This window comes from Cetorhinus maximus, chromosome 5, assembly GCF_964194155.1.
Source record: "Cetorhinus maximus chromosome 5, sCetMax3.hap1.1, whole genome shotgun sequence".
Taxonomy (NCBI): domain Eukaryota; kingdom Metazoa; phylum Chordata; class Chondrichthyes; order Lamniformes; family Cetorhinidae; genus Cetorhinus; species Cetorhinus maximus.
In genome coordinates, this window is record NC_135883.1 from 26,121,700 (window position 1) to 26,135,485 (window position 13,786).

Below are 13,786 nucleotides of genomic sequence, written 5' to 3' on the forward strand. Positions count from 1 at the left end.
TGAGTTTTTCCAGTATTTTCTGCTTTCATGCCTGAACAACAGGCTTGGCTCCAATTGGACAGGCAATAGTTCAGATGGAAATTATGAGGAAGTGTGTGGGCTGCACAACAGAGGAGTTTGGAGGATTGGGAGGGTGATCACAGGGGGTCAGAGTGAGATCAAAGTGGGGGGTGGGAGAAGCCCAAATGCACGTAGTGGATCACAGGTTATCTTGGTGGGCTGTGGGGCAGCAAGGGTGGAATCACTTGTGTTCCTCCTGACCCACAAGCAGAGCTGAGAAGGTGCTTGTTCCGCATTGCTGCCCTCAGCTGCTAGGCTTCCTGAAGCCAAAGTTGTTTCCCTCCGCCAGCCCCCCCAAATGAGATTCCCCAGCTCTTGGAGAATAGGTTTGTGTGAGAAACGCCTGGCAGCAATATTTTACCTGGACAAAGGCTGCTGAAAAAAGCTCCTAGTGCCCCAACTTTTCCAGTGACGAGCTCATAGTTGATTTCTTTCAGATGCTCTTTGGGGCTGAGCATTCTTTCTGCTAGGAACCCAGCTTGACGTTTTCCTACCGAGAACAGAAATAAGTGTGAATTGATAGCTGGACATAGATCAAAATAAATTAGACAGCCATGGCATCTTTATCAATCAACTTCAACAGATAGTTTTCACACTGAATTGGGATCAGACGACAAAATAGGACTTTCGGCAATCACAAAGAAAGACTGGAAACTAAGATATTCAGGGAGAAATGAAACAAAAGCACAATTTTGGGTCACTGCAGTTTTTTAACATAAACATACCTGTCTTTACATTTAATTCAGAGGATGAATAGAACTTCAAAAAATTGCTGATTAAAAAAAACATCCATAGGCAAACATGCAGAAAAATAACATTTCAAAAATATACACCCTCACACTAAGTTTACTTCATCAAGGACCCTTAACTTTAGTCAACTTCCTTTAACTCAATAAATTTATTAGTGCATTTAGCAGAGTACCGACTTAGCACTTCTGCTCAGTAAGCAACCACATACTTGCCACGTCTCAGTATATGGTTTGTAGATAAAGGTACCATTGAGTGGAATTAGTGATACAGGCTGTTATGACTGAAGTAAATTATGCCTGATTCTCTGCCAACCCCAGCTAAAAAGTCGGCAGGGGGAGCCCACTGAGAGGGATACCACAAAACCATTTAACAGCAAAGTAGCCAACCGTAGACTGGAGTCAGGAACTCCGCCTGTGAGGAGTAGGAAGTCCCGCCTCAGGTCTGTTAGCCAATCAAAGGCCGGCAGCTCTCTAGCACTTCGGGACAGAGGCATGTGACGTTGGATCGGGATTTGGGTGGGTGTTTGGCAGGTCTCACCATGTGCCAAGCTGGGAGGCCCCACAAGTGGAGTAGAGGGGGCTGGGATTTGAGGCGCCAATAGGGGAAGGCAACCTTGGGTGGTTAAAACCTTGGGGGAGGGGGTGGGGGCCCTCCGATGGCCCAGGGGGCCCATTAAGGATGGACTACCCCACCTGCCACCAGTCCGTGTAGGGAAACCTACCTGGTGTGGGCCTCTCTCATCATCAGTTAAATCCTGGTGCTGGCGGGAAGAAGCCCTTAAGTGGGAATTAATGGCGGGGAGGCTGCCAGACACCAACCCCGCCGCTGGCATAATCATGGTGGAGGCAGGGATGGGTATGTAGGTGGCAGGCTGGTCACCTGTTGGATTAACTAATCCTTTGCTTTCAAATCTGCCAGAGAGGGAGTGTAAAATCCAGTCCATTCAGAGAGTTTAATCAGTGATGACAAACTGAAGGCAATAATGATATTGGCCACCTAGAGAGGTAGACGTCCATTTGCACTGAATGACGAAGAGCATCACAGCACTCTACCGACACTAACGGGCTGAATCGCAAGCACTTCCAGACACTTTCCAAGCAATCCTCTGGTTTCAGAGCTAAAGGGATAATAATGAGGAAGTGAATATGTAAGATTGGGGCTGGACCACAACCAGGAGATCGAGGCTGGGGATGGGGCTCTGGGCAGAGTTTGGGGCTGTGGGGAACATGCCATGCTCCTCGCAGCCCAAAGGAGTGCCACAAGATTCCTGCTTCTGTGGCTAATGGGAATATCACCTCGAAAGAAAGAAATTCTCGCTTTTACTAATGTGGTGAAAGTAAGTAGAATGCAGAGTGGGTTGGATGTTTTCCAGAGTGAAATTAACAGCTTGGGCTCACAGTCTTGTTTTGTAAGATTTACTGTTCTGTGCTGTAATGTCTATATTTCAATGAAGCAAATTATATAAATACAATTTGTTATGCAATACGCTGAGATAGGTTTTACAGTATAGTAACTGCAATCCAGTTTCCATTCCATTGCTAGTCTTGTCAAATTTGACATAACAGTTAACCTTTCGATTTTTGTATCCATTTTAAGTGAATAAAATTACTCTGCAAAAATTATTCATCTAACAATTTTCCTCGCTACTAATCTAGCTGGTGAATTTTGCTGATTATTATTTTCTCTGTGCAAGCTATAATGAGCTGTCCGTATTTACATTCCGAATACCATTTGCTCCAATGAGATTTTCTTAATAATTAGTGCACTACAGCAATCCAACAAGCTTACTTTGACAGAAACTCCCAGATTGTGACTTCGAACCAATAAGGTTGGGAGCAGCATTATTATGGGAACATAATTAACAACTGGTTTCCCTCCAAATGATTTGAACATATCGCACTGTTTCTGCAATTTTCTACCTAAGAGAACCATCAGTAAACGGACTGCAAGTGGTTGAAGAAGGGGACCTACTCCAGAGGCTTGAGCATGTAGTCTAAGCTGGCACCTCGGTGTAGTACTGAGGGAGTGATGCTCTGTTAAAGGTACAGACTTTCGGATGAGGTGCAAGGTCAAGAGCGGAATTTAATAAGAAGGGCGTAGCTCCCGATGGCAGGTGAGGAAGTGGGTGCCACTTTTGCTTATGTGTTGGGAGCTGCAATGCATGCAGTTTACAATACAAATTTTAAATGGGTGCATGGGCTCATGTCCCACATGCGATCACGAAATGGGGGAATTGCTCTCAGCAGCCTGCCTCCTCCTCAGCTGCTGATGTTGGGGTCGCAACGAGACCTAGCGGTCGTAAAAGAAAAATTAAGAAGTATTGAGGGCACAACGGTGGCATGGGTGCTAAGACACTATTAAGGTATGCACATGTATATAGACATCACAATATATTTTGCTCACTTTACGACGGTGTGCATTATGTACATTTGTTGGGACTTCCTCCTTTGGGGGCCACATTGGACTGTCATGCTTCATGTTTGGCATTCGTTACTGAATGAAGTGGACAGAGGGATTTCTCACCTGTGCAGGCAACAAATTGGCAGTGTGCTAGAGGTCACTCTCTATGGGATGGTAACGTGCTTAATTTGCATTCCCAAGGTAATGCAACATGCAATATGCAGCATCTGCTGGCCTGTTCTTAAATGACTTGCCAAGCAGATTGGCCAAGGTCACTGATGAGCGTGAGAAGTGATGTGCTGTTTGTGCAATCAAGGCTTTGACAATGTGGGCAAGGAGCTGCTTGTGACAGCTTCTTTGTATCGAGTATCAATGCAAAGCTGTTATGCTCAGGGGGAGTCATCTCTTTTCATCCTGAGGTGAGGACAGTCCACCCTTCTTGGTCTTCGAGGGGTTAGAGGATGTGTGCAATGAGTTAGCTCCAGATGGAGGCTGCCAGAGGCGGGCACACAATCAGGGCAGGCAAAGGTTTGCAGGTGGGGAAGTGATGGAACGGTTGGTGCATCGCTCATGGTCAAAATGATTGAAGAAGTTATCCTTGACAGCGCTGGCCCGTCACTGCATGGCCCTGGCATCTGGTAGAGCTGCTACAAGATCTCTGTCCTCATCCTCATATTCCTCCCCGTCATCCACATCAGAGAAGGTTAGCAGCTCCTCCATGTCATTGACTGACAACACTTCTCCCCTTTGCAATGTCAAGTTGTGCAAGACACAGCAGATGATGACAACCCTGGACACCCTCTGTGGTGGGTACTGTAAAGTCCGCTGGACCGGTCAAAGCGTCAGAAATGCATTTTGAGCAATCCTATGGTCTGCTGTATAACTGACCTTGTTGAGCAGAATGCAGCATTGGAACACCCCTTGCAGGGCTTTGGGGATTATGCACTGGTGTCATGAGCCATATTCTGAGGCAACAGCCCTTCTCATCCAGGATCCAACCCTGCACTTGGGCAAGGGCCTCAAACAGCTCTGGCAGCTGAGAGTTCTTCAAGATAGATGCATCATGAATGTTGCAGTCTGGGAAATGTCACCCATGTCCCCTGTGGAACCCTGAAATGAGGTCCTGGTGTGGAGGTTTAGGGCCGCAATTACTTTTGAGGGCCACTGGCATGGGGTGCCCTCCAAAACCATGGGCTGCAGGTCTTGTAGGAGCATGCACAAAGCAGACACCACTCCTGAGAAAGCTTTATCTGTCTCTGACATTGCCACTCAGACGTCTGGGAGGTAGTTGGTGCACATTCTGAACTTGCGCTGACCCACTAATGCTCTTCAGTGATGAAAGTGGCCTTAGTCGGGTTCCCCCTGACCTCCCTCCCATTTGGCTGCTGACAGCTGATGGCCTTGTGGCTTATGTTGCAGTGCGACCACGGCCCTCCACTGGCGAATCCTCTCCTCCACTACCCAAGGTTGCAAAAAGATTGGTCTATGAAATCCATTGTAAATCGATAAAGTGAACTATGTGGAGAAGGCAGGCAAAGATATGAGCAACTCTGTTCACATGGCATTCATTCTTACAGCAGCTGCAGTTGACCAATAGAAAAGCATGACACACCCATGGGCCACACCCAGAACTCCTCCCATCCCAAGGTGGCTCCTCCCACAACAACCTGATCTCCTGCACCATAAAGATTTCCTAGCAGCACCTGGTCTCCAGCAAGGTAGCAGTTTCTTAGCAGCCATGTCACCCTGCAGCTGGAGCCCATCAACTGCCACCCTCCTTTGTCACACTCGAGCTTCCTCCCATCTCCCCGACCTCCCCAACATTACCCAGCTCCTTCCCCCAGTCATCCTGGAGCATCCAACCGTCCTTCCCCTGCCTTCACTCTCCCTCGGCCCTCCCTCAGAAACCGCTGACCTGCTTCCCCTGCAGCTAGACCTGCCCTGCTTCAAACTCAAGGTCTCTTCCCTGACTGTTGACATGTCATGTGCGGTGCAGCTGCCTCCCTTGGACACACAGGACAAGACCACTGCAACAAGGGACCCTGCCCTATAAGAATATAGGGATTAGGAGGAGTAGGTCATTCAGGCCCCCCGAGCCTGCTCCACCATTCAATAATGTCATGGCTGATCTGATTGTGGCCTCAACTCCACTTTCCTGTCTGCCGCCATAACCCTTGTCTCTGTTGTCAAACAAAACTCTGTCTATAAGAACATAAGAAATAATCCACGATCACTATCTACTAGCTACAAGATGACAAGATCAAAGCTGTCAGGTTATCTTGCATTAAACAGGCTTATTCAATTATGGTTGTCTAAAAGTATGTATATATTGATTGTACTAAATGTTTTTGATTCATAAATGACATGAATTGTTCTTTAGCTCTCCAAACGGGAACATAGCAGGTGCCAATGATCTCCTGTGCACTCGAGACCTCAACCATCTGGTATAAATGCTCCCCTTCAGGTACCTCCTCTCCTGCCCCCAAACGTGCCAGAGCCTCGCTGTGCTGCCATTTCAGGACCTGAGCACAAGACCCGCCCTTCTTTACCAACCCAACCGCTGAGCTGTTTGAGGGCCCCAGCATCACACTCTCCACCCCCGCCGCATCCTTTCCACTATCTTCCCCTGGTAACATCCCTGTGCTGCTGAGTTGGACAAAGACTAAACCTCACCTCAGATCCAAAGACTGAACAGCCTCACCTGGTGCACATGATTTTTGAGCTATTGGGAATCATGAGAAATGAGTTTCCCCATGTGTCACTGACTTAACCTTGAAGGTAGGACTGAATTTAGTGTGCTTCCCAATTAATGAGTACTCATGGTATGCAAAAGAATGGCAGATAGGTTCCTGCTATCTGGCAGTGCGTTGGCCGCTCCACTGCTGACTCACCACCCAGTTTGTCTCACAGGCTCAGCCTGACATTGGGAAACTGAGATCTCAGTTCCTGCCTAATTAAGTCCCCCCCCACTTACCATGTTTCCTGCTCTTACCGACCCTGTTTAATACCATCCAAAGCATCTATCTGTACTCCTAGGTCGACATAAAGAATCCCATGGCACTATTTGAAGAGAAGCAGGGATGTTCTCCTTGGTGTTCTGGGCAATATTTATCCCTCAATCAATATCATTATAAATAGATCATCTGGTCATGAAGCTCACTGCTTTTGTGGGACCTTACTGTGTGCGGATTGGTTGCTGTGTTTCCTACATTACAACAGCGCAGTCTGCAGTTCGTAAATTACCGAATTGGCTGTAAAGAACTTTAAGATGTCCTGAGGTCATGATAGGCACTATATAAATGCATATCCTTTCCTTATCTGCTGTGTGATTGTACTCAGTCAGATATTGTACCGCTACTCAAGCATTTACCCCAGAGATGTAATTTACAAATTTGTACCTCAGTTTCAGTAAACCCTGTGGGGCGTACTGATCTCTATGCTTGGAGTCACAGGCAACTGCCCTGAAGTGCTAATTCTGAAAACCTATACCGCTGAAGCAGCATTACAAGAACAGCAACTTACAGAATCTGTATCAAACAAAATTTGGCACAGAGGCATATTAAAAGATAATACGACAGGATAGATCCTTGGGGAGCTCCAAAAGTAGCAATGCGGGAGTAAGAGAAGCCATTGAGGTGATTCTCTGGCTATGATTGACAGCTACGCATGGAGCCAGACAAGGACGGTCCCACTCAGCCAGACAACTGAGGAGAGATATTGGAGCAGAATGGCATAATCAACTATGCCAAAGGCTGCAAAGAAAGGTCAAAAAGGTTCAAGTGGGATAGTTTACCATGAACACAGTCACACAAGATGTCATTTGCGACTTTAATGAGGGCTGTTTCATTGCTGTAGTGGGACAGGAAACCTGAGTGCAAGACTTCAAAAATGACATTACAGAATAAATGGACATGGGTTTGGGAGGTGACAGCACAGTCATGTATTAAAGCAAGACATGAAAGAATGCTCAAACCTTGCAAGTAAATTATTCTGTTTAAAAAAAAAAGCAACGCTCACACATTTCAATTACTGACCTGTTACCACCACACATGACTCAGTGCTTTGGTTCTTAGTGGTGCAAATGATCACCACAAAATTCTTTCCCTGCAATTTCCCCTCACTGAGAAGCTTAAATGTTTCTGTGAGACCTTCCGCCAATGAATTTGATGAATCCAGGATCCTGACAACGTTCTTGCAGGAGCTAGCTGCTAACTTGGCCAACCAAGTGAGTTGCTTTGGGGCGACAGTCAAGGTTGGCGATGACACATAGGGTACTGACTGAGAAACAGCTTGTTGGTATTGTTTGGTTTCGGTAAGATTAGATTCCTGCCATGCTCTCACCAATATATGTTCCAAATCCTCAAACAAAGGCACCTGATCTGGGGCTAGGATTCAAAAAAACAAATAAATACGATTTCAATTAGTAAACCAGTGCATAGTACTATTGGCAACACAATAATAGGTTAAAAAAAAGGATAATATGAAGTTACATAAGGCAAAACTGTACTGAATTCATACTGATAGGCCTAAGTCAGACTTACAAATAACTGGGGTAGGATTTTCGGGTCATCAGGTGGGCGTGGCCAGGAAACGGCCCGCCGCCAGTGATTTCACGCTGGCTGACCAATTAGCAGCCAGCCAACATGAAAGGTGTACTGAGAAGCTCAGTGGGGAGGAGGACGAGTGCAAAAGCCTGCGCATGCGTGGGGGAGTGCACACTGAAAGCTACCTGAAGGCAGAGAGCTGCCTCAGGGAGCTGAAGTATTTTAAAATCAAAAATAAAGATTTTGAAAATACGGGGAAAAAATGTACACGCAGCGGATTCACTCACCTTAAAATCTATATTTGAAAAATTCTGCCCAAAACTGTTTATTTTTTAAAATTTAATTACGGAAACCTCATCCTGCCTGTGGATGAAGTTTCCTAAAGAATCCAAAGGCCGCCTGGCCGATTCACCCGCCCGCCAACCATAACATTGCATGGGCAGTCAAAAATTCAGGTTGATTAATGGCTTTAATCGGCCTCTTAATTGTCGGCGAGTGCGCTGCCAACTCTCACGTGCACCTGCCGATTGAAATATCGCACGGGTGCGCGACGACGTCGGGACGGTCACCCGACATCATCGTGCGCTATTTCACGCTCAGATGTGTCGGGCACGCGACTGCACACCGAGCGGAAAATCCTGCCCCTGGACTTCATGACACACTCTTTGGCTGAAGAAATAATTTTCCAGTTTGGCAACATACCCTATCCCAACAAGTCATTAATACCCAGAGGAGAAGCCTTCTGAAAAATGTACTTTGCGGGAGGTGAAATGAAGTCAGTAAGACAATAAAGTCCTTTACTTGAGAGACCCCAGTGTGTAAAGCCACAGTTGACCGTAGCACAGATCAGCAAGTCAGTTGCACGACTTTGTGGCACTCCACATTTTCTGAGCTTTTGATTTTAATGGCTTATTCTTCAATCTGCTCTCCTGTCCAGTAGGAACCAACGATGGGAATGGAGCCCTACAAATTCAGGGCTTGTAATACCAGGACGGTATTTTGGGTCAGAACATCATGGCTTCAAATTGACCAACACCTGGTCAATACTCTTTGATCCAAAAGGAAAAAAAAAACACAGATCATCTGATCATTGTCATACTGCTGTTTGTGGGAGATTACTGTGCAAAAGTAGGCTGCCTCATTTCATGCATTACAACAGTGGCTACATTTTTAAAAAAAAGTCTTGGTGAGGGACGGAGGTGTAGAGGTATTGGATGTCCATTGTGAAGAGGAGGTGGTTAGCGAAATATTAACTCTTGTTTTTCTCTTTACAAGATGCTGCTAGATGTGCTGAATAATTCCAGTTTTTAATTACCATGACTCACTGTTTTCTGTGACTTCATTGGCTGCAAAGCATTTTGGGATATCCTGAGGTTATATCAGTGATTTAGACTAAAATATACGGGACACGATTAAGAAGTTTGCAGATGAGAGAAAGAGTGGTCGTGTGGTCGCTCTTAAGGAAGAAGGCTTTAGACTGCTGTAAGATATCAATGGAACCTGTCAGGTGGGCAGAAAAATGGCAAATGGAATTCAATCCATAGAAGTAAGGCATTTGGGAAGGGCAAAAAAGACAAGGAATACACAATAAATGGCAGGATTCTGAGAATTCTGTCTCATGGAATAGGAGGATCAGTGTCAGCGTAAGGACAGAATAGATGAGCACAAAAGTGGCAGATGGAATTTAACAGAGAAAAGTGTGAGATGCTGCATTTCTACAGAAGGAATTGGAAGAGATAATTTATACCTAATGGCGCAGTTCTAATGTGTGCAGGGACAGAGGGACCTGGGAGTTTATATGCATTGATCTTTGAAGGTGGCAGGGCATACTGAGAAAGTAGTTAACAAAGAGTATGGGATCTTAGTCTTCATAAATAGAATTATTGAGTACGAAAGCAGGGAGGTTATGCTGAACCTTTGTAGAGCTCTGGTTAGGCGACAGCGAGAGTATTGCATCCAGTTCTGATCACCACACTTTAGGAAGGGTGTAAGAGTCCTTAAAATTGTGCAGAGGATATTTACCAAAATGGTTCCAGGGATGACGGAATTGAGCTACAAGGTTAGGTTGGAGAAGCTGGGGTTGCTCTCCTTAGAGCACAGGAGATTGAGGGGAGATCTGATAGAGGTGTACAAGATTTTGACAGATTTAGATAAGATAAACAAAGAAAAGCCATTCCAAGTTGATGGTACAAGAGCTAGGGAACACAGGTGTAAGGATTTGGCCAAGAGATATAGAGGAAAGTGAGGGACATTTTCTCATGTAGCAAGTCGTAATGACCTTGAATGTGCTGCCTACCTTCCTGGGTGGTGGAAGCAGAGACAGTCAATAACTTCCAGAGAAATTGGATGGGCACTTGAGGGAAATGAACTTGCAGCGATACCAGGATAGTGAGGGAATGGGACTGACTGGATTGCTCTACAGAGAGCTAGCATTGACATGATCAGTCAAATGGCCTCCCTCTGTTCCGTAATGACTTTACGACACCCTAAATGTAGAGGAGCAGGGAACATTGGAGAGTATGTCTATAGATCCCTGAAGGTAGCAAGTAGATAAAAAGTGGTCAAGAAGGCATATGTGATCTTTCCTTTAATTGCTGAGTCCCACACTGTAAGAGCAGAGAAGGTATGGTAGGAATCCATTAAACATTGATCAGGCCACAACTAGAATACTTCATAGAGTTACGTTACATACCACATTACAGAAAGAATCTGATCACACTGAAAAGATTCACAAGGATGTTGCGAGAAAAGAGCAAAGATTAGTTAGAGTGAGTTTATTTTATTTTAACAGAGGAGACTGAGGGAATCTGAAATTAAAGCAAGCTTCAAAAAAATATAAATAAGGAAAAATGGTATTCTCGGGCCTGGATTTTTGCCCTGATGGAGAGACTCTCCATATTTGCGAAAATCCTGAAAATGGATGAAATTTCTAAGTCCCGCCCCAAAATCAGCCACTTGACACTTTGCATGGTTGGGACTGGAGTCAGGCTGGGCATCACACATGCGTGACTCAAGAAGGTAGCTGGCCATTTAAATCACCAGCGCTGCCACTGAAGGGGGATTTTGGAAGGCCAGCAGTGTGAAACCAGGAGTGTGCAGCTTAGAACAGGTAAGCAGAGGTCTGAATTTGGTGGATTTGTTTGAATAGCCAGGCTACCCCTTTAAAGAGATAAGGTATCCCTATGGATAGGGTCCCGGGACACATTTGGGAGAGGTAAGGCACCCTTTGGATTGTTTAAAGTGAACATGATTATGCAATTTTTATGCATAAACTTATTCATTGGAACTGTCAAGCTGTCAAAGAGCTGCTCACCTGACAAGGAACTGTCCAGCTGTCAAGGAACTGTCCAACGATACTAGGTGAGTTGGCATGGAGGCGATAAGGAAAAAGATTGAGTTGGCAAAAGTTGGGTATGGGGCAATGGGAGGTGAATGGGGACGAGTTGACATGGGGGTATGAAGGGCCCATGGCGGGGTGAATGGGGGCATGGGTTGGCACAGGTTGGCATGGATGGGACATAGGGAGTGTGTTGGGGGGAGCTGAAGGGATATTTATGTTTTATTATTATTGCTTATTTATTTCAACACAGTGCTGGAGCGCAGGGGAAGGTCCAGCGTCCAGCCTGCCTCTGCATTCGTGCCAGGGTCGTCTGCCTCAACTCCTATTTCAGTGTGCAGCTCCCATCCTCCAACCCAAAATCCGACCTGCAGGCAGCCATTTTTAGAGGTCAGATTTACCAAGCTGAAAAACGTCCTGATTCTGCAAACCCAACCCGGGGACAAAATCTGGGCCTTGATCTTTTGCAACAACAGCAGCAACAATGTGCATTTATACAGCACCATTATACTGAAAATCTCCCAAGGTGCTTCACAGAAGCATGATCAAACAGGGTTCAATACCAAGTTACATAAAGAGATGTGTGTACAGATACTAACAGCCTGCTCAAAGAGGTGGGTTTTAAGGTGTAAGTTAAGTGAGGAGGGAGAGAGAGGGAGGCAAAGCGGTTTAGGGACAGTATTCCAGAGTTTTTGCCGCAGATTTAGTGTGCCGACAAAATATAGCTTTGATTAGAATAATGAAACTCAACTACGTAAAATGTTTGCTAACTCCAGAATAATAACTCATAATTTAAGAATCAGAAAACAAAAGTGAACACTTACCAAGTTGAGCTAGGTAGTACACAGTCAGTAAAATTTGCATCTCTATGGACAATACCGTAGTCACAGAAGTACTGTGTTGTTCATATACTCGGGGGAAAGACTGAGTGTTTCTGTAGCAGCTCTGCAGCAGTGGACTGACCACTATATCATTGAGATTGCCACAAAGGTATGGAAGATTGCCATGGCCTAAAAAATGAAATGGTGGCATTTATCCTCCCTCTTCACAACCATTAATTATTTCATTTGATTAATTATGGGCATTATTAATAGACATTCACATTTGCAGTTAAAATTTCTTTATAATTACAAGTAAACAATTCGTTGCAAAGTTCTCGTTTCGGTGAATAAGTGAATTAACATTTCTGCCGTTCGACTTGGCAGACAAGAAGATAACGAGTACTAAGTAAATTATAGACTGTGATTTTATGCCCTCCATTTTACTCAGCCCTCCTCCATCTGAAGACAGCAAAGACCAAATGAAAATCTTGCAGATTGAAATCCTGCCTCCAACCCATCATATTCCCAGCTGCCATAATATTAACTAACTGTTGTCATTCAGGCAATGCACGAGGCTCCCGCCAAAAAGAAGTACTGGTCTACTTAAGATGCAGAAATCACAACCTGTTGACATTACTGGCACCACGACATAATATTAATGTGAAACTAGGAAGAGTCATATATGACAAGAAACAGGGAGGGAGAAGCCAACTGGCCAGAAGAGGTCACCTTCATTTTTCTAAAAAATTATCCTTCTCTTTAAACTCAGAGTACTTTCGTTGGGTCTTTGAGAAGTTCTTGGGCATTCCCAAACCAGCTTCCCAGGGTCACGCAAAGCAAGGGAATCCTATCTTTCCCCAGTCTTACTTTGAATGCCATGGAACACCTCCTTCCACTGACTGGCAGCAATTGTTCCCACGGGACACTGGCTATGGTCTACTGTAGACAAATTCCCTCTCTTGCCCCACTCCCCTGGGTCAGGGTAATGAATTCGGCCAGAGGAGGGGCAAGAGTCCAGGTAGTTTTATTTTATGAAACCCCACTGTTAAATTCAACAGGGCCTCCATGGCCCCAACTTGTGCCCGTGCACCAGCCGCTTCCAGGCTCACGCACAATGTACTCTTCCCTCTGTCCCCAACTCCCACCCAACAATGAAAGCTGACGCCTAAATGACTAACCTATATTAGTTTACCTTTAAAAATCACAGGTCTGGTCCGGCAGATTTTAAGTAAATTGTCAGGTACAACGACAGGCTCCTCTGAGGTAGTAAGTGGAGAAGGAATTGGTCCTAAAAGGCTGGATTGAGTCATGTAAGCTAATTCCACAGCGTCTGCAACCAGCAAAAGGAGACAATAAATTTCATGAGCCATCATTGAAAAGAATGGGCAATTCAGTGTGCAATGCAAACCTTTTCTGCATTGACTTGGACTGTTATGCACCTAAATGGAGTAACAAGATAACAACTGAGTGTCCACATATATTTTAGTAATGTCGATATACTAGTAACTGATTTTCAATGCCATTGCTCACGTGTAGTCTGGGGAAGGGGGAAGTGGTGTATATTATAGAATTTTACAATCAAAGCCACATGATCACATCACAAGTGAAATGGGAGCTTACCTATTTAAATAGTGCTGTGTCAGGAACTGGCATAGGGAGATCGCAGAAGTTTGAGGAATTATTTTTGCCTTGGATCTCGTTTCCAAGTCGGACAAAGAATGTTAATTGGTCAATCTGAACAATCAGGAAATGTCTTTAAAATGCTAGAATTTATTTTGGTGATTGACAACAAGGCTGAGCATTTGTACAACAAGCTATGGTTTCCTATTTGTAACCTACCCAATACCAGCATTTGTTGCCCATCCCTATTGCCC

General features: G+C 45.1%; 1 protein-coding gene across 1 annotated transcript in view; it reads right to left on the reverse strand.

Annotated features, from left to right (window-relative positions):
- greb1 (growth regulating estrogen receptor binding 1) overlaps positions 1-13,786 on the reverse strand; it is a 351,042-nt gene that overhangs the window by 112,167 nt on the left and 225,089 nt on the right. The window contains exons 10-13 of the mRNA XM_078541600.1: positions 13,105-13,242; positions 11,916-12,101; positions 7,245-7,595; positions 422-550 (exon numbers count right to left, since the gene is read on the reverse strand). Coding sequence (XP_078397726.1) covers positions 422-550; positions 7,245-7,595; positions 11,916-12,101; positions 13,105-13,242 — 804 coding nt within the window. The remainder of the gene's footprint in view (positions 1-421; positions 551-7,244; positions 7,596-11,915; positions 12,102-13,104; positions 13,243-13,786) is intronic.